Here is a 20,518-nt window from a genome sequence, read left to right on the forward strand (position 1 = left end):
TTGTCCTTTAAAGTTAATTTTTAACAATTTTCATAAAATTTATTTTTACTAATATTTTCCACTGAAACTACTGGGCCAAGTTCATTATAGATAGAGATAATTGTAAGCAGCAAGAATGTTCAGTACAAACACATCACCATCACCAAAACACAATTTTGTCATGAATCCATCTGCGTCCTTTTGTTTAATATTCACATAGACCAAGGTGAGCGACAGGCTCTTCTTTAGAGCCTCTAGTTTGTATATAAATTAGGCTGTTAGTTTTTTTGTTTGAATTGTTATACATTTGTCAATCTGGGCCTTTTATAGCATGCAGTATGGACTTTGCTATTTGTTGATGGGCGTACAGTGACCTATAGTTGTTAATTTCTGTGTCATTTGGTCTCTTAAGAAGAGTTGTCTCATTGGCAATCATACCAAATCTATTTGATATTTGAAGTTATTGTAAAACTACCTATTTTTAACCCAAAAAAATCCGACATTATCAAGATCGTGAAAGCACGTTGGTTACATTTGGAGGACATGGTTTTTTTTCCAAAACAAACTAGGCATTTAAATGGGAACCAACTGTCCTCCTCTTCTTCTTGCTAACTTGTTCTGTTAATCATGAGGCTGCCTTATATATTATTACAAGAGCTTCTTATGAAGAAAGAAAAAAAGTTATCATTATCCTTAAACTTTAGTTTCGGCTATATAGATGATGTCATATCACTAAATAATCCAAAGTTTGGTGACTGTTGAACACACCAATCACATTTAAATTTAGATAAAGGATACAACAAATACAGTTAAGCCTGCCTCATATCTCAACTTATATCTAGAAATTGACCATGAGGGTTGGTTGAAAACAAAATCTTTAAGACAAATGAGATGATTTTAGCTTACCAATTGTGAACTTTCCATTTTTATGTAGCAACATTCCAGCACAGCCTGCATACAGAGTTTTATATCTCCCAGGTGATTAGATATTCCAGGGCTTGTATTTCCTATCATACTTTCCTTGATAGAGGATTGCTGCTCACAAGGAAGCTATCAAAGTTGAAATCTCCTCTCGTATAATATATGGACACCATCACAAGTTGGTTTACAGTTATCAAATATCTGTTTCACAGATGATGACACATATTTTCTAACTATCGTAACAACAATGTTTTCCTCTGATTTGAATATGAACTAGTGAATTAAGATGGACTTGTACTTGCATAAGCAGTATGGCAGATGTCACATATGGAGCAGGATCTGCTTAACCTTCCAGAGCATCTGAGATCACTGGTTTTTTGTGGGATTCGTGTCGCTCAGTCTTTAGTTTTTTATAATTTGTGTTTTGTATACTGTTATTTTAACTTTTTATCTTTTTCTGTTTTTGCAAAGCATACTTTGTTTCTGAAAATTTAACAGTGAAACCTTGTTCACAACTGGAATTGTACATCTATTTCTTTTTAAAAAGAGAATAATAATATATAAGAAAGATATTGGTTCAATATTTTTTTATTTTCAAGAAGATTTTGCATAACCATAAATCACAACAAAGTAAAATCTAAAACCAAATTCATCCCAATATGGCACAAATAGCATGGACGGATGTTGATACTGTACATAACAATATCTGAGAATAAAATTGTCTATCACGGGAGGGATATCATAAAATCATATAAGTCACACAGGACCAATATGGGAATATAAAAATAGGGAGACGTAGTGTTACTGCCTATGAGATAACATTCAACTTGAATCAAATTTATGCTGATGTAAGCAATAATGCCAGTTAAATGTTTTTAAAAATGTAACATCAGTGGAAAAGGACAGATATTGAATAACTGTATAATGCTGCCTTCTTATTTACTAAATTTAAATTTAAATTTTACATGCACATATCATCAGATACTATTTTATATATTTTTCACAAAAACAAAAAACAAAAAATAATAATAACAACCATATTGATAATTAAGTACATTACAAAAATAATCATATAACAAATTCTACGCTTTTCTCACATTTGAAATATAAAAAATTTATTGTATAAAATAGTTTTTTTTATATATTTGATTGCATGTAGATCCATGCTGCGAGTTTTCAAAAGACCAAATGCTTATAATGGCAATTTCATGTACTACAAAGTTGTATTTTAACCATACTTCATACCTGATTTCACTCAGTAAAGTTCATTGCTAACAGTGAACTGAGCACAAAAAATAAGTCACAGATATATTTATTAACATAACTAATCTCTGTTTATAACTGGTAAACTAAAGTTGTCTGCCCTTTATACTGGTTAACAAAAGTTGTTGGAAAGAGTTTTATATGGCACATCCACAGCAAACTGTTAGATGCTTATTTTGTACATTCAGTATGGTAGGGGTGGGTGACTTTTGCCAAGTTGTTTCCCCTTCATTCTGGTAAACAAAAGTTATCTCCCATTATACTGGTTAACAAAAAGTAGTGCCCCTTTGTACAATGAGATTTTTCAAGATCCTATCATACATACAACATTTTCATCAAATATGCTTGATATCTCTAAGAATATTCATATGAAAAATTTAGGTTATGTCTATCTATCTTTAAATAAATACAGTTCTGAGCAATAAAAACAAGAAACTAAAAAAAAAACTTTTATACAAGCTGGAAGAATTTCCTAACTCATATCTTCATACCATTTGCAAAATAAATTTTAAATTGTTTAATGTTTATTAACTGTCCATATCATAAATCTCCTATTTAAATTTTTTTTTAAGAATTAAGGATCTGTTCATTAGTCTGAGAAACTTTTCACCTACCAAACCATAAACACATAATTTTTAAGCCCTTATTATAAAACACAAGAACATTGAAAGACATAGGTGTAAATAAAATCATTCTTATAAAATTGTATTATTTTTCTTAAAGGGTGGTGTAACTTTGACAACAGATCTTCTACCATGAGATGTTTGTGATTTTTCTGGTAGATTTGTTTTAGTTAATTTCTTTTTCTCCGTGTCGACAGTAGGAGTGTCCATACTTCCCATTGAGAAGTCAAACTGTAATAGTAAGTCATCTGTCATGGCTGTGATTCCTCGCTCCAACATCTGTTGGCTTAATGGAAGATTGGTAGGCAGGCAAGACTCATTGATGTCCTGAAAATAAATAAATAATATTGTTTATCTATTAGCAAATAATTAGCCTAGTTGATCAAACAATTAACTACCAAGAGCAAAGTTTTTCAAATTGAGGATGTGACATCACACTTTGGAGTTTCATTCCAAGGAGATAATGGCCATTGTCTCATACTTTAAAAATAAAGGAGGAAGACAGACAATATGATGTTTTGCATTCACTTTTTATTATACCTCCAATCAATAGGAAGGGTATACTTCTTTACCTCTGTTTTTCTATCTGTTTGTACATGTGTCCTTCAGTTCATCCAATATTATACAAAAATGTGTCTAATATAGTTGTTTTAGGGGCAATAACTCCTGTAAGGAGTCATCTGATTATTTAAAAGTTTAAACAGATCTTGAAATTCTGAACATTTTTGTCATTCAGGTTTAAAAGTAGTTTGCATTTTATCCCTATTTTTTGTTCTTAGCTATGATGGCCTTGTTTTTGTTGATTGATAGAAATATAATTAACAAATATAATCAAGTCTTCCTAAGGATCAGTCACGTGAAGTTTGGTTTCAATTGTTATAATAATTTTGGAGGATAAGATTACGATTGACTGTGATGGTCACATGAAACGCACGTTAGTGAAAAATTATATCGTGGGATCAATGTACAAACCTTTGTTTGAACTGCCTGGAAAGGAGAACAAATTTTGCCATATCTCATGGTAGATTTGAAATTAATTTCCTCTCCAAACTTTCTACGTCGTTCTTTCCTAGCTTCTTTGACATTTTGTAAGTGTTGTGTAACTCTTGCTCCTAATATCGTCTGAAAAATATTTTGTTTTCACCCATCAATATATTGTGTAAACTTTGCAGAGGACTCTACAGAAAACAGGGGAAATGTGCTCAAAATACATATGGTAACCCTTATAGAAATATCTCAATGACTTCTTTAAAATGTTTTTTTTTTCTCAATTAAATTCCACTGAATTGTCATATGCATACTTACAGGAAACTAAAAAACAATGAAAACTACTTGCAATTGAAATCATGGGGCAAGATCTTCAGCAAATCTGTATTTCTTTTAATCCCAAAAAAACAATATCGTTTGCCTAAAATCAATTTTCATTTTAATCAATTTACTGGTAAGCACATGGCAAACATAAGTTTTATAATTTATTGAAAGTGGTTTCTTGAAAATTGTAAACAACATATGAAAAAAAATGTTTAATCGCCATACTGTGCTCAATCTCAAAATATTATTTGTCCAATGAGAGGACAATGCTTCCATTATGTCTACTGTGCACTGTGCATTTTAAAAATATATACAAATGATTTTTACAATATTGTGAAATATATGAATATCACTAAAATGTGCCAAAAACATATCTGTGACATATTTAAAATACCTTTGACCTGTCACCCAGTGCAAATGTCTGTGCCCTGATTTTAAGGTTAGGTGCTAAAATACTGCTATCTGTTGGGTCTTCAGTGATGTCACCATTAACAATGGACTGTGTGCATGTACAAAAAAGAAAACTGATGATCAAAAAGCTTATGACTATGACTAGAGGCTAACTACAATATCTGATTAGTTTAAAGAAAATATTAAATCAATCTACTGGTTTTCTAAAAATTCTGTTCTACATGGAAAGTGAACAATTTTTTTGGTAAAAAACTTTAAAGTGACAAAAAACTTGTGAATGTCTTACTTGTTTACGGGATTCCTTCAAGATAAAATCAATAATCTAAATGACAATCATTCTGAGGAACCGCAAAGACATGGCATTAATGTATTTGTAAGAATATATCCATAAAAATCTCTTTTTTTAATTTCAGACTAGACAGTTTACTTTTTGTCAGTGGTGAATGGTCCAAATAAGAACTTGGGTCACACTGACCTAAATTTTATTCATCTATTACCTGGGTCATGATTTGAAAACCAAAATAGGTAAAACCATAAATGCAAATGATGTCACCATTAATGAATTATATCAACACTGGAGAATATAGCTGTTTCCCATAGTATATAATAATCACTAATCTATATGCATTTCTTACCTCTCTATCTTTCATGATAACATCTACATTCACATCAGCCTCAGCTTCTTTACTCAGTATCTTACTATTCTTCAGGTCAGTGTTTATAACCGATTCATTGTCATTCATACTTTTCTTACTTTCTATTTCACTTTTATCAGATATGTTGTCACTTTTATCTAGAAAACAGATAGATAAAAAAATTATAATAAAAAATACCAAACTGAAAGGTAAATTCTAAAATACCAAACTGAAAGGTAAATTCAAAAATACCAAACTGAAAGGTAAATTCTAAAATACCAAACTGAAAGGTAAATTCTAAAATACCAAACAGAAAGGTAAATTCAAAAATACCAAACTGAAAGGTAAATTCTAAAAGGAGAAGCCCAAAAAAACCAACAAAATGGAACAAGTGAAAAACATCTGCCATATTCCCAAGTTGGTACAGTAATTTTCCAAAGAAAATGGTGGGTTAAACCTTGTTTTATAGCTAGATTAACCTCTTCCTTGAATGAGTTGGCAAGTTTCATCTTTGGTTACAGAACAGAACAGAGGGTACTAGAGCAGTTTTAGTTTAGACGATGATAAGCAAATAATATGTGCTGTGCATTCATATATTTTTTCATGGGTACTCATTTTCATTGATTGAGGGAAAATAGTTGTTTCATCGATGTTTGGTTTCATGGTTTTGCTAGAAATGTGTTTACAAGGATTTACAAAACAATGATGTTACCTGAATTACTTGATGAGTTTGTAGTCCAAGGTGTCCTTGGGTGCATCCAAGTTATAGGGTTCTTTAAATTCCAGGATTTTTTCTAGAAATAAAAAATCAAACCATTATGAGGTAGTTTACAAGCTAAAATATTTTTGGTGAGTCGTTGTTATGATTGGTCAAATTTTTTATTTTATAAAAGTTTGGTGTGATAACCACAATTTTTCATTAGATATTTAAGAAAAGAAAAATCATTGACAGATTATTTAAGAGAAATGACTTATTTTGACATATCTAGCTGTGTTTTGCTAGGTCTTTATGATGTTGCAGTATGAACAGTGTTTCATTATAATAAAGGAACAAATCTACAATAGCAGGGCTTTATTTAGTCCTATTTATAATACGACATCAACTAAATCAAAATACCAATCATCACTTACTTTACCAAAGGTTTGAATTTGACAAGAACACTCTTTACATCAAACTATTGTAAATTCAGAAATTATTGCAAGCATTTATTATTGCGATTTTGACATTTTAGACTTAAATGCGATTAAAATTTTTGCAATATTGAGAAAAATCCTGTTTAAAACAGCACAATAATTTCTGATTTTACAGAACTTAATTAATTAGATAACAAATTTATAAAATTACCTGTCCAAAAGTGCCAACATAATGTCCCTCTATTGTCCATAGTCTGGCCGTTTTATCTGTTGATGCTGACACTAAATATTCTCCAGACTCATGTAGTATGTACTCTACACTGACAATTGGTGAATCATGTGCTTTCCACTGCCCTAGTGATGGGGGTGGAGATTTAATTCTCTGCAATTTGAATATTAACAATTATTATTTTTTACAAAAGGAAGCACTTAAACTCCAACCAACTTGTTTCCCTGTAAAGAAAATATGAACGAAGAAAAAACTGTTGTCATTTGAAGCATTTTTTTTTTTTAAATTTCATTATGGAGGGAGTGATTCAGGACTTTGAAACAGGAATAAACACCTTTTAGTTATTATTCATTAATAAATGCTACTAAACATTAACAAGAATGGATGCATGGTCTTGCAAAGGATACCCCACTCATAGTTCTAAGTATCTAAACACAGGAACAAGTTGTCTAAAAAATCCAAAAAGTGCACATATTTTACTACTTATCACTACCATTTTTAGTGCTGACCAAATATGAATTAATTCTGTTCAGTAGTACTTGAGAAAATAGTGAAGGATATATTTGTTTGACAAAGGATGACATATAACTTAATAATTTTTAATCATACAGTACCCTCTCTTCTGCCTTTATACAGTAATTTTTGATGTCCCAAATTTTAATATTTCCTTGTGTATCACTGGTAAAAAGTCTGTCATTATCTGGATCTGTACACATGGATAAAACAGATTCATCCTTGTCATCAGGGGCATAAAAATAACCTGAAATAATAAAAGTACATGTGACCTCTAGATTTGCACAGAATTTATGATCAGGGACACAGACATAATCTGGTATTATAATATATTATAAGAGTAAAGAATACACTTTAATTCATAAACCTTGTTATCTCAACCTTTGATAATATCCCTAACAGATGCATTTTTTCCATTGGAATATAGGAATAACCTGGAATAATAATAATTAGAACTGAGCAACCTCACAAAAGCATACCCCAGCTACACATTCAATTATCTACCCTTTAATATGTTGAACTAAAAGTCTATTCCTTTAGTTAAATATAGGAAACTTTCCATCCAAGTAACAATTTATAAAAGTAAACCATTATAGGTCAAGGTACGGCCTTCAACACAGAGCTTTGGCTCATACCGAACTGCAAGCTATAAAGGGCCCCAAAATTAACTAGTGTAGAACCATTCAAAAGGAAAAACTAACGTTTCTCAGAAAGAGTTATATAACTGTATAAAGTTTCTTCAATATCTTTCCAGATGTTTAGATAAAATTGTGTTGTTAAGAAACTGTTGCCACCTACTGCAACATTGAAGTAAGAAAGTTTGATTATCTCCCCTTCAATATGTAGGCACAGGATTATATTTCTCTATGAACATACTCAGATCTCAGGTAGTGTTTTTCAACTTTGAATATTTCCTCATTAATCATTTAGCTGTATAGAGGAGTGGAGTTGACAAGGCACATGGACAGACCAAAAGGAAAGACAAAAAGGGTGATTCCCATATACCAGGCATTATACATCCCCAAAAACAACTTTGTTTGCAGTGGTTTGAAAATATTTAAAGTCATGATTATAAAATATTAAATTTCTCATATCATTGGGCCTTGTCATTAAAACAAAAAATATATATCGGTTTTGATTCAAAGTGCTCCATATTTAAATGATCTTTAAAGTCTGTAATCTGCCTTCCAGTAATTGATCTTCGTTTGGGAGAGAAATTGTGGTATAAAAGTTAAGTACTATCCTATAATGAGTAATTTAAATTTAGAACAAATACTGATACTGACCTATTTGTTGTTTAGTACCATACAATGACCACCAAAATATATTGCCTGCCTCACTAGATACTAGCTGTGCACCATCTGACTGTCTGAATGGTACTCTTGTCTTCAGGAACAATACCTTATCTACAGGAGCAGACTGTCTACAATCATACAAATACAATAAGAATTGTTCACAGGCATGCATGCTAAGATTTGACAAGGCCAACAAAATTAAAAACACTCCAACCATATGAAAAAGTTTATTTGAGGTCAACCTTATGAATTGGCCAATGACAAAAACTGTCTGTCAAATGAATACTACAAAATTTTGTCTGATAATGATGTCGCAGGCCATTCTCTAAGCTTGATTGCAGTTAGCAGTTAAGTTAGTAAATGAAGTCATTAGCTGAAGTTGAACAAAAAATCTATTCTTTGAAAACTATGAAAATAAGGCAAATTTATAGTATTTAAAAAATATGTGATTTGGTCAATCATTCATCACTTAAATTTAAGGAAATATCAACAAATATTTCAAAATGTTCTACTCACCCTTGAGGAAGTCTGTGACCCCTGCGATGTCTTGAATTTGGACGTGAATTTGGTTTTGACCGCGGAGGATGACCATTTTGTGTTGATTGGATACTACTCAAGTTACTAGTTTGACTTGTTAAAAATTCTATTGCTTTAGAGCTGAAATACACAAACAACTATTAAATATTAATTAATATTTTTATTTAATTTGATGAAAAATGTTCAGAAGGAGAAGAACATAGAACAGTATATATCAAAAGATTATCTTAAGTTCTTCAAGAAGCAGATTTCTCAATATTATTTTATGAATTGCTTCCACAAATCAACATCCATGCTTCATATTTTAAACATAAATTCTTAAATTAATTTTGAAATTTCTACTATTATCATTAGATTAGAATTTCATATTTACACATTTAATTAAAGCTTAAGACAATCATACAGAGCTTAATTCATTTTCAACACTATTCACACATACATGTCAGAAGGTTGTCCTTGTCTTAAACGTAGATATATTTTCTCGGTCTCTAAATTCCACACACACAATTCCCCATCATATCCTGCTGTAGCCATGAAATGTGGATGACAATGATCCAAGGTCAAAATGTCATCTTTGTGGATCTGTCCACCTTTCCAGTGGGAGTTAGGAGCAATGTAAGTGTTCTGAAAAAAAGACAGTGATAATTATTTTTATTTAGCCTTAAATTGTTTTGGTTTTTCTTTTAAATAAAAATTTGGCACGAAAATAATAGCATTGTAAAATTTCCATCATAAAATGGTGTTATCGATTTCTGAAAGGAATTTTTCAAATGATTTAAAATTGTATCACCAATATTTGAATAGTACAGTTGAGACAAAAAGAAAATTCTGTCATTTTTTTTTTTTTTTTTTTTTCAGCCTATAATAAAGTTCAATTATTATGAAATGAAAAACTGAAATTAAGTTTACGTTCAATCAAGCAAACATAAAAATTTGATAGAGTAAAGCTGTGTGATAAATTTTCAAACAGGTCTGTTTAAGCAATTTTAGGATACCTCAAGAAATGCATAAATGAATGAACAAACAATAGTATAACACTTTAAATGTATAAAAAATCATAAAATAAACTTACATCAGGATCAGAATCATCATACACTGTAATTTTCCTACTCCAACCAACAGCTACAATCATTTTCATGTCCACAAGGGGCAGAATTCCTGTCACCTCAGCCTCCTCCTCAGGTTCTAATTTATGTAAATTATGACCATTCTGGAAGTTCCAAACCTAAAAAAGAAAGAAGAAGAAAACATCAAGATTCATTTATAAACTTAAAATGAAAGAACAAATTCAACAATTTTTGTATTAAATTACCAGCATTCAGACCAATGCTGAACAGCTGCTAAGTCCAAGATGTTTCGTCAAAATAAACCTGCTGACTTTTACTTTGTGAACTAGAACATTGAATATTTAGGTCAAGCCTGCTGGTCTAGTACAAAATTTTAGCAAGGTATATGCCTCGTTCACACGTATGTTTAATTCAAATTGAATTCGAATCGAATGTGAATCGAATTCGCTAATCGCATTCACACACTCTTCTTTTTTAATTCCAATTGATTCAATTGGCTAATTCGAATTATCCAATTCGCATTAGAAATACATTTTTGTTAATACGAATTAAAAGTTAAGGTCGTTAGGACAGTAAAGCGAATTTGACGCGCATTGCAATTCGAATTAGAATTGACGTTAGGATGTAAAACGTTGCGAATGCTAATTAAACTAATTCAAATTAGTTAATGTGAATCGAATTCGAGTTACGTGTGAACTCAGCATCATATTCATATTGTAGTGTCCCAACATGCATGTAATATTTGCTAATTGACTAAGAATTGCAATCCATCATAGTTTCATAAAAAACATCCTTTTTCCAAATTATAAGTCACCTTTACGACAATACAAACCTTAATGGTCCCATTCCTAGCTCCTGTTATCAGTCTTCTCCATGATTCATCAAACACCATACAAGTAATCTCTTCATTACCATGAGCATTGGAAAATACAATAGATTTATTACCACTCTCTAATTCCCATACTGCAACATGGGAGGAGTCACATCCAGTTACAACCTAAGTAACAAATTGATAAATAGAGATTTATCACACAAATGATGTATATCATTTTCTTGGTTACTTATGGCTCTTTATATTATTGGACTATTTAATGTTTTCACAATATATCTCAACTTATGTTTCCATTATAAATCTTCTGAAAACTCACATCCATTTTGAACTAAAATTATTTTCAAAATTCCATTTTCGGAACTTTGATCACCAGTTTTCTAAAATTAACACATGTAGCTTTAGACTTATGTTCATTAGTATTACAAGACAGTTTAACTATGATATACTAAATGTAAATTATACTAATGGTTCATTATATTTCCTCCCCATTGTATATATAAGAATTACACCTCAATAGCATGTGTATTGTGAGAGAATAACTTGTATAATACCTGTTTGAAGAAGGGATTATAAATAGCTCCACAGAGCTGTGTATCATGAGTTACTGTATGTGTTGTTGTCGGCTGACTTGAACGTCCAAGTTTCAGCATGCCAATGTAATCGTTACACGTGACAAGGAGGGCATCTTGTGGAGAACATTGAAGATGAATAGGAAACTCTCCATGTTCTGGCATTCTACCATGTATACTATTCGGAAACTTGAGGCCCACTGTTTGTAGACAAGACTGTTCCTTAATGTCCCACACTTTTACTACCTAAAAATATAAATTAATCAGGTATTTAAAACATCAAGGTAAAACAAAATTTGTTTTTTTGTTGTTGCAAAAATTATCAGCCTTTAATTATTGTGTTTTTCACTAATATTTGTGAAAATGTGGTATGGTATTCACTGCATCAATACACTCTCATTTATATCCATATGAGTAATGCTATTTTAGATGTTCGTTTAAAAAAATAGCATTGACTAATTAAGCCTGTTCATTATCATCAAGGATTTGCAATAATAAAAGTACACATTAGAGTCAAAAGTACATGTATTACTTACCAAAACATTTTGAAGTATGAAGTTGAAAATATTGGTCAATATGCATTATAATTCAAAAACAATAAATTCAGACAAAATCCACACAAACAAACTTACAGCATCCTTAGAATAACTGAAGACCTGCTCTAATCCTTCATGTATCTTGACCCCTATAACACCCACAGCATGACCTTCCAATACTGACATTGGTTTGGTTGGTACATACTGGTTCCAAAGTCTAACTAGATGGTCTAAACTTCCAGTGACTAACAAATTCAGGTTCTTGTTAAAGTCAAAACACTCTACTCCCTAAAATATAAACAAGTTCATGTTTCGTTAAAGTCTAAATGTTCTACTCCATTTGTTGTCTATAAAAATTTCAAAAACAGCAAATGCTAAAATATAAAGCAGGGTTATTTTTTTTTCAAAATAAACATTTTATTTGTTTAAATAATGATAATGATTAGTTCTTAGAGAAAAAAAATCAGTAGTCTTGTTGCATGATGCAAAGAAATAACTTTGTATAAGTTAATGCTAAAATGAGGTCTGAAAATCCTTAGAATCAAAGACTAAACTTAACTTGGGAGGATTTTTTTTTTTAAACAGGATCATATATCCCAAATATCCGTATCATTTTTTATTTATCAAGATGATGACAGACAGCGGCTGAATGTCCAATGGCAAGTAAAATCTACGCTCCTTGAACACTTTGTCTGCTAATTCTCACCTTATCTATGTTAAACACATATTCCTTGAACACTTTATCTGTGAATTCTTTTGATTCTTTCTGATAACTAGTAACATTAGCAATGACAAGGGATCTATTAGAACTACTAGTTGATGAAATGATGCTATTTTTATCTGGAATATATCTGACTTGTCTGACAGCATTAGGGACCACTCGTGGCTTCTCATGATACATCTTATCATACAGTACATATTTCTTCATGTCATCTTTATCTTTGTCCTCTCTGTCTTGATTGACTGCTACTTTCTGTCAATCAAATATCAGAACAAAATTAAGTATCTAAACTGAATCGTAAAAATAAAAAATTTTAACTGAATAAAACAATATTTTTTTATACTTTTGGTTTTGTTTCATTGATATATTTTGTACAGTGAACACTTTTTGTCATACATTTATTATTGCCATTTGTTGCAAAAATGTAAGATTAATTGTCGCCATAATAGAAAACAGGACAAAATTTTTAATGAGTGTTATTATTTTTTCAAAACATATCCAGTAGAAATTTAATAAAAACAAGATTTGAAATTCATACATCATACATAATGTGACTTTGGTATAAACCAATCAAAACATGTATCACATTTTGTCACAATGTGGTCATGTATAGCCAACACCCAGTCTCCATCCGTTATGTGTTTAATGGGAATACATCAGTTTTTTGTTTGATACATTGATTTTTTTTCCTTCATTGATTTATGAGAACATCAGCAAACTACCATCAACTGTGAAAATGCGACTATTTTATATAACGTGAGGGTACCCAAATTGCTCCTATTTTGACAGTTTTTTAACCTACGTTTATTTATGCTTCTGATAAAAGTTGTCATTATGTGTTTATTATGTAGATGTATCATTATTTACTATATGGTTTCACCAATTTAATTTTGAATCCATATGGAATCAGAAAAATTGGTCTGAGCTGACCTCCAAACCATCAATGATTCTGTAATGATGAGTACCCAAATTGCATCCATGCTTAAATTCATATCGTCAAAAGTCTAATAATAGAGCTTTTGTTTAATTTCTTCAAATATTTTGAACAATTGGATATAAGTCCATGCTTACTCTTCATTTTTTAAGAAAAGGATTTTTGTGTAACATATTGTATTTACTAATTACAAAAAGATGACGTTTATATGACATCGCATGGCGACGTTTCCATACATTTTGCTTTTTCAGTAAACACTTTATCTGTTGATAAATACTGTGAACATTTTGTGTATATCTAAATATGTTTACCAATCTTGAAAGAAGTGCATAGTATCAAATCATAAAAATCCAAATTGTTTAGTCTCTAGGAAATCGTGTAAGATTTTCTTTGCTATTTTTGCTTAAAAAGTCCAATTTGGGTACTCGGTGCAATTTGGGTACGTCACGTTAGACCACTTGTCTAAAACCAGTTTCCCTTTTGAAGGTCACGCAAGACAGAATAGACTGTATTGAAAGTCACACAAGACAGAAGAGACTGTATCTTGAAAATAAATTTGATTTTTGTGATTGACAGTATACTTACATTCCATGGAACCCTGACAACTCCACTTTCACTTTTATTCTGAGAGGAGAACAGTCTGGTAACAGGTCTTTGGAAGTATAACAGATGAATTGCACCAGAGTCGACTCCTACCAGTAACAATGAGGGACTATTAGGGAACTGAAATGTAATCATTAAAATCATTACCGGTATATTAAAAATTGAGAATGGAAATGGGAAATGTGCCAAAGAGACAACAACCTGACCAAAGAGTGAAAAACTGCCTAAAGTCACAAATATTTAATTCTACAAGGGTACTGGAAAGTAGTTTTCTGTAGATAAATATCTTTCATTATTAGCTCATTTCAGATAAATACTTAATTATTTCTTATTTGATAAATCTAAATTTCTCTTATTTTCTTAGCCAATCTATACTTTCCCTAAATGTATGAGTTTGTCAAGTGACTAGCAGAAATAATAGTTTATCTACAAGTAACAGTAATAAAGAACTGCTGAACCAACGCCTCTTATGTTTTGTGCTGGTAGAGTTCCCTTGGTAGAGTTTCCTCAAGTGGATACAAGATGGTATGCAGGGTTGTCAGATAAAAAAAATCAAATACAGCTACGTTGACAACAACACGTAAGTAAACTGCAACTTTTATTGTCGACATGTATTGCCGATTAGATCGGCTTCATCAGGACAAAGTATACAAAATTAGAACCCCTGAAGTACAAAAAGGCATCATGTATGTGAGTCATAATTGTCCATTGATGAGGTTGCTAACATCGGTAACAGAAATGTATAATTTTAAGAGACATACCTTATGATCATACCAATAATCTAAACAACTGGCTACATCTGTCATAGCTGAAAATATAACAATCCAATTATAATAACATGGCTGAAAATTTACATAACTGTTAAAATGTATATTAATTGCTGAAAATTCATGAGAGGTTCCCCAAAATCATTTATTTCAATTTTGTCAGTAAATTTAAGGCTGTTCTGTATGTTTAAGGTGGAAAAGTTAATGTTGTTAATCCAGTTACCTCCGACATACTACTGTATAAGTTAAGGATATTGTAAATCGCTAAATGTCTGTAAAAGCTGAGAGTAAATATATCAGTCTATCAAAGATTTAATATCAACACAATCCCTTACAGAATAAAACTGAGAACGTAGTAGTAGTAACCAGGCTGTCAATGATTCAAATCAGCTGTTCACGGCAAACAAGATGTAAAATATTTCATAATTTGTTATAACCAATAGAAACAAAATGACATTCTAGGGTAAAGAATGGCTTATTTATCAATAAAAGTATAATAGAGTGGCCAAATTCAACTCTGAATGAACTACTTCAATGACTGGGTGCACTCTAATACTTCAAACCATTCATGTAAGAGGGATGTAAAGGGGGTACCTTCATGACGTATAACGGTAAAAATTCTAGCCAAATGACGTTAACGGTAATTTTTAGTGCATGACAATAAAATGTACACTTTCTTTTAAACGATAAAAAAATCAGCTGAATTTGACGAATCACACTATTTTTTCTCCAAAAATAACAGTAATGATAATTGTTTGAGACATCTGACGAATCACGATAAGGATATTTTGCTGAATCACGGTAGAATTTTAACCAATTTGAAAATGACTGTTTGACGCCTAATGGTAAAGGGCATTACCACCCTCAGGTAAAGCAATCAGATAACTAGTCAAACTTCAAAGTAGTCTTGCAAATACTAACCATGTAAATGGAATTCTAAATAATACTGATTTGTAGAACAATCATAGAATCTGATGTCTCGACTAGTTGTTGCAATAGCAATCTTGTTACAATTTGGCATGTATACAGCATCTGTTATCCATGTTTTGTAACGACGTTTTTGATTGGACTGTTCTGTACCTTCATCCATCATGACAACATGTTTTTCTGGATAACTCATATGTGGGTGCCATATGTTGATCACTCCTTCCTGTAAAAAAACAAACATTTTATTTATAAAATCAAAATATTGGGAGGTTATTAATGGAAAATAAAACCTCTGAAGTGGCAGATCTCCCTCCCAATTTAATCTTTAAGTCAGAGAATCACTTTACACTCATTTCCGAGTTATTGTCTGTAATACATGTATCTTTCATTTGAATATTAAAATATTTTATGAATTATTACAAACGACACTCAAATCTATCAAATCATTAATATGTGTAACTGTTTTAATGGACTAAAACATGTCTCCCCATTATTTATAGGACACACACACAAAGGCAAGAAATAAAACATACATTTTAGTACGGGAAAGAATTCTAAGGCAAATAATAATACCACATATGGTAAATGCGCAAATATCTTACAATTTAGAATACGAAGATTAATTACATATTCTAATGCAATTTGGATGTAACAATTTTTTTCATTGGCTAAAAGTTGCCGTCAAATCCACAGTTGACCAGGCGTAACTAAAGAACTATATAATCGAAAATAAAACACCACCTACCTCGAATTCGCCGTTTTAATGTAATTTTATCCGAATTTGAAGCGTACAGGTAACGTGATAACCTCCAGTTTGTAAGTTTTCATTTGTATGACGTCACGTTTAGCCATGACGTCTTTGTGCCAAAATCATTCATGAAGTTTCGCTGATTTTTTCTATTTGTCAAATTTAGACATTTTTTCAAGTTTTATCGTATTATTTCTTTTTGTAATGCATTAGAATCGGAATAACAGTACTGTAGTTGAAGAGTTGCCACCGTCAATTTTGATTTGACGGAAGCAAATCTCCGTTTTACTGTCTCCGCTACGCATCGCCAGTAAAACTGCATTTGCGACCGTCAAATCTACAATTGACGGTGGCAACTCTTCAACTACAGTACTGTTATTCCTTAATTATAAGTCAATGTCAAAGGAGCAAGACAAGGTTGTATGAGAAAAAGAACAAGCAAAGAAGAAGTGATACTATTAAACCATATTCTAACATGACGTCCTTCAAACGCTTTGAGTATACACCCGCGGTAAAATATGAATATATTGGTTTGGCTGTTCCGATCCTACTTCCACGTCAAATGCTTTTTTTATGAATGAGGTACTCAGCATCATAGAACCATGACGTAAGAATTTAAGCATTTTAGGGAAAATACACGCTTGTGAAACCGAAAAATCATCACAAGAAGGAAACGTAAACAGATGATGCTAAAATGTGATATTATCCATAAATATTTTTAAGACATATAAGTTAATTATCATTCAAAACTATCTTAATATGTTATTGTAAATAGTTTTAGCATGTCACTAATTCAGTTTGCTCCGTACTTTTATGCCAATTAAATAGTGTGTTTATTTATGGGAACGGCAAATAATTGCCTCCACCTAGAGCGTGTCGATCGAAAAGAATTGCCGTATTTGTCCTATGAGAATCAAAATAATTCATGGGGGCTTGAATATATCTAGATTTTACCACAGGTTGTCCCTTTATGCTGATATTTTACCCCTCGCTATCGCTCAGGGTAAAATATTTGTCATAAAGGGCCAACCCGTGGTAAAATCACGATATATTCAAGCCCCTATGAATGATTTCTTAAATGAAGAAATGGAGATACATGTTTAATGAATATAGGCCTCATGTCAGGTACATTGGCCATGCATTAGAGTAAACAATGTGTTAACTTTTGCAAAGCAACTATTAATTGCAGGTTTTTTAATTGCCAATCATTTGCCTTTAATATAACAAAAAAAATCCATATATATATGCCTGGTAGTACAGTATCTGACAACTCAATTAAAAGAATTATTTATAATCAACGATTTCTGTCATACATTTTTTCACATTGGACATAGTAATTTGACTTTAATCAACCGTAAACTATCAATGATTCTACCACTATTAGCAAGTACCTAATAAGGATTTATAAAACATCACATTAAATACTTCTATTCGCCTCCTGCTGGGTTATAGGGTACAGTTATTGAACCCAGCACGTCAACATAGAAAACATTGTTTTATGTTAGATGCTGCGTAATCCTAATTAATGAAACCATTAGCTATTACAAGCCTACAAGGAGTGATTCAGCTAATACAATTAACCAATACATAACTCTAATCCAATAAATATTTTTCTTCCTGTGATATTAATATGAAATTAAATGTTTAACCACGATATTAATTTAATAAATGTATAGATGTTGTGGTTGTATTTAATTTTTAAAATATCCAAGTACAAATATTTACACAATTTAGTCTGGAGACACACAATGTTTATTTTTACTCACTAATCTGAATTTTTTTTCAGGTTTAAACAAAGGTCATATCCTGGGCCTTATTATTTTGTAAATTAGTACATGTATGCATATTTAGTTATTTCTTGAACATAAATTCTCCCTTTTTTACTTTTTATAATCTTAGAAGCTTTGTTTTTGTAGCCAACACTCATAAAAAATGTAATTTTATCTGGTCTAAACATGCCATACAATGCTTTGTTTTATGATTAAATCCAAGGAGTATCGGGAAAAACTATATCAATAGGATGAATCTCTGCTAACTCAAAGACAAAATATTTATAGAATAATTGCATTTTGTTTTTGATACTGACTTCATCAGCATTAATATAAAGCAAGCCAATTTAATGAGTAAACAAGAATGTGTCCATAGTATTAGTACACGAATGCCCCACTCCCACAATCATTTTTTATGTTCAGTGGACCGTGAAATTGGGGTAAAAACTTTAATTTGGAATTAAAATTAGAAAGATCATATCATAGGGAACATGTGTACTAAGTTTCAAGTTGATGTAACTTTAACTTCATCAAAAACTACCTTGACCAAAAACTTTAACCTGAACTTCGCACTATCATTTTCTATGTTCAGTGGACCATGAAATTGGGGTCAAAACTATAATTTGGCATTAAAATTAGAAAGATCATATCATGGGAAACAAGTGTACTAAGTCTCAAGTTGATTGGACTTCAACTTCTTCAAAAACTACCTTGACCAAAAACTTTAACCTGAAGCGGACAGACGAATGGAGGCACAGACAGACGGACGGACAAACGGAGGCACAGACCAGAAAACATAATGCCCCTCTACTATCGTAGGTGGGGCATAAAAAGATATTTTTTAGGACCAACCTTGCTTATAGGACATACCTTGTGAGACTTACATTACTAATACAGATATAGTTGTAAGGGAACTGATCAAGCATGAAATACTTGCCACTGAATGTTAAGCTTATAAATCAATCAATTAACCTTTCTATATGAGGTGCATCTTGTGTGACTTATCTTACAAATGAAACATATCTTCTTGCCCTAGCTAATAGGCCATATATTGTGGGATTAATTTTACTTGAAAAGGCAAATAGGCATACTCCTGTGGTACTAACCTTACTAAATGAGACATATCTCGTTGGATTATCCACTGTGATCATCTTAGTGGTTACTTCTTGCTGAAATTATAAGTTATTATTATCATCACCACTGATTGATGATTTAATACATGTAGTAGTATTGAGACTTTTACGATATCAAATAAAATCTAAGAAAGTGAAATTTTAATATATGATCTATGATATACCAATACTGACTAAAACAACAGAAATGCTCATTCTGCCAATATGTTAACTGTTATATTTTTCTTCCAATTATTTAGTTCTTTTTTTAGTAATGAATTTGATTTTAATTTTCAAAAATTACCTACAAGTTTTGATAATTCTCAATTTTTCACAAGTTACATATAAAATGCACAAGTATTATGCTTGCACTAAATTAAGTTTATTCTACTCAGCTAAGAAGTAAATTAACTTTCTACACAAGACCTATTACAATAATGCACATAAATAGAAACTTATTATACAATTATGTACTTAGATGTTTTTCACTGACAAAAATATTATAATTTTTTTCAAATCATATTTAAACTGCAGCTTATTATTCACAGACAAATTATGTAATAACAATTACTGGATATTTAAACAGACAATGGGCTTGATGTTAAAACAGCAGCTGGTAATATACAAAGCAAGCAATCTATAGTTTAACAATGAACAGTGATCAATACAGCATACTGTATGTGTAGATAGCAATGGGAGGGACTTGCTTTTTTATTTCTCTATTGTATTTGTTACAAATTCATGCTGACAAAATTGCATACACATTTAAGAGCATAAGAACCAAGGAAATTCTAATAGATTTTGTAATGTAATCAACCAATTGCAAATGACATGTGTATTTTAGACTCATCCTATTGTGAATGACATGTCTAGTTTTAACTCATCATATTGTGAATGACATGTGTATTTTAGACTCACCCAATTGTGTATGACATATGTAATTTTGACTCACCCAATTGTGAATGACATGTGTTATTTTGACTCATTCTATTGTGAATGACATGTGTATTTTAGACTCACCCTATTGTGTATGACATATGTAATTTTGACTCACCCAATTGTGAATGACATATGTAATTTTG

General features: G+C 31.2%; 1 protein-coding gene across 12 annotated transcripts in view; it reads right to left on the bottom strand.

The window, feature by feature from the left end:
* Positions 1 to 1,472: 1,472 nt before the first annotated feature.
* The window catches only part of LOC139487806 (cilia- and flagella-associated protein 337-like), a 70,543-nt gene continuing 51,497 nt past the window's right edge, over positions 1,473 to 20,518 (bottom strand). For 7 of the 12 annotated variants that reach the window (XM_071272921.1, XM_071272919.1, XM_071272922.1 and 4 more), the window contains 19 exons: positions 19,431 to 19,493; positions 15,802 to 16,030; positions 14,875 to 14,921; positions 14,096 to 14,233; positions 12,562 to 12,828; positions 11,952 to 12,143; positions 11,302 to 11,565; positions 10,751 to 10,915; positions 9,924 to 10,076; positions 9,291 to 9,475; positions 8,831 to 8,971; positions 8,306 to 8,442; positions 7,121 to 7,266; positions 6,489 to 6,659; positions 5,856 to 5,937; positions 5,144 to 5,301; positions 4,492 to 4,596; positions 3,759 to 3,908; positions 1,473 to 3,113 (listed from right to left, as the gene is read on the bottom strand). In XM_071272921.1, the coding sequence (XP_071129022.1) occupies positions 2,859 to 3,113; positions 3,759 to 3,908; positions 4,492 to 4,596; positions 5,144 to 5,301; positions 5,856 to 5,937; positions 6,489 to 6,659; positions 7,121 to 7,266; positions 8,306 to 8,442; positions 8,831 to 8,971; positions 9,291 to 9,475; positions 9,924 to 10,076; positions 10,751 to 10,915; positions 11,302 to 11,565; positions 11,952 to 12,143; positions 12,562 to 12,828; positions 14,096 to 14,233; positions 14,875 to 14,921; positions 15,802 to 16,030; positions 19,431 to 19,493 (3,048 nt within the window). In that variant the 3' untranslated portion in view covers positions 1,473 to 2,858. Of the gene's footprint in view, positions 3,114 to 3,758; positions 3,909 to 4,491; positions 4,597 to 4,656; positions 4,810 to 5,143; positions 5,302 to 5,855; positions 5,938 to 6,488; positions 6,660 to 7,120; positions 7,267 to 8,305; positions 8,443 to 8,830; positions 8,972 to 9,290; positions 9,476 to 9,923; positions 10,077 to 10,750; positions 10,916 to 11,301; positions 11,566 to 11,951; positions 12,144 to 12,561; positions 12,829 to 14,095; positions 14,234 to 14,874; positions 14,922 to 15,801; positions 16,031 to 19,430; positions 19,494 to 20,518 lie in introns of those variants that run through there. The other 5 variants (XR_011655877.1, XR_011655876.1, XR_011655878.1 and 2 more) reach the window with 3 other exon arrangements.

This window comes from Mytilus edulis, chromosome 9 (assembly GCF_963676685.1).
Source record: "Mytilus edulis chromosome 9, xbMytEdul2.2, whole genome shotgun sequence".
Taxonomy (NCBI): domain Eukaryota; kingdom Metazoa; phylum Mollusca; class Bivalvia; order Mytilida; family Mytilidae; genus Mytilus; species Mytilus edulis.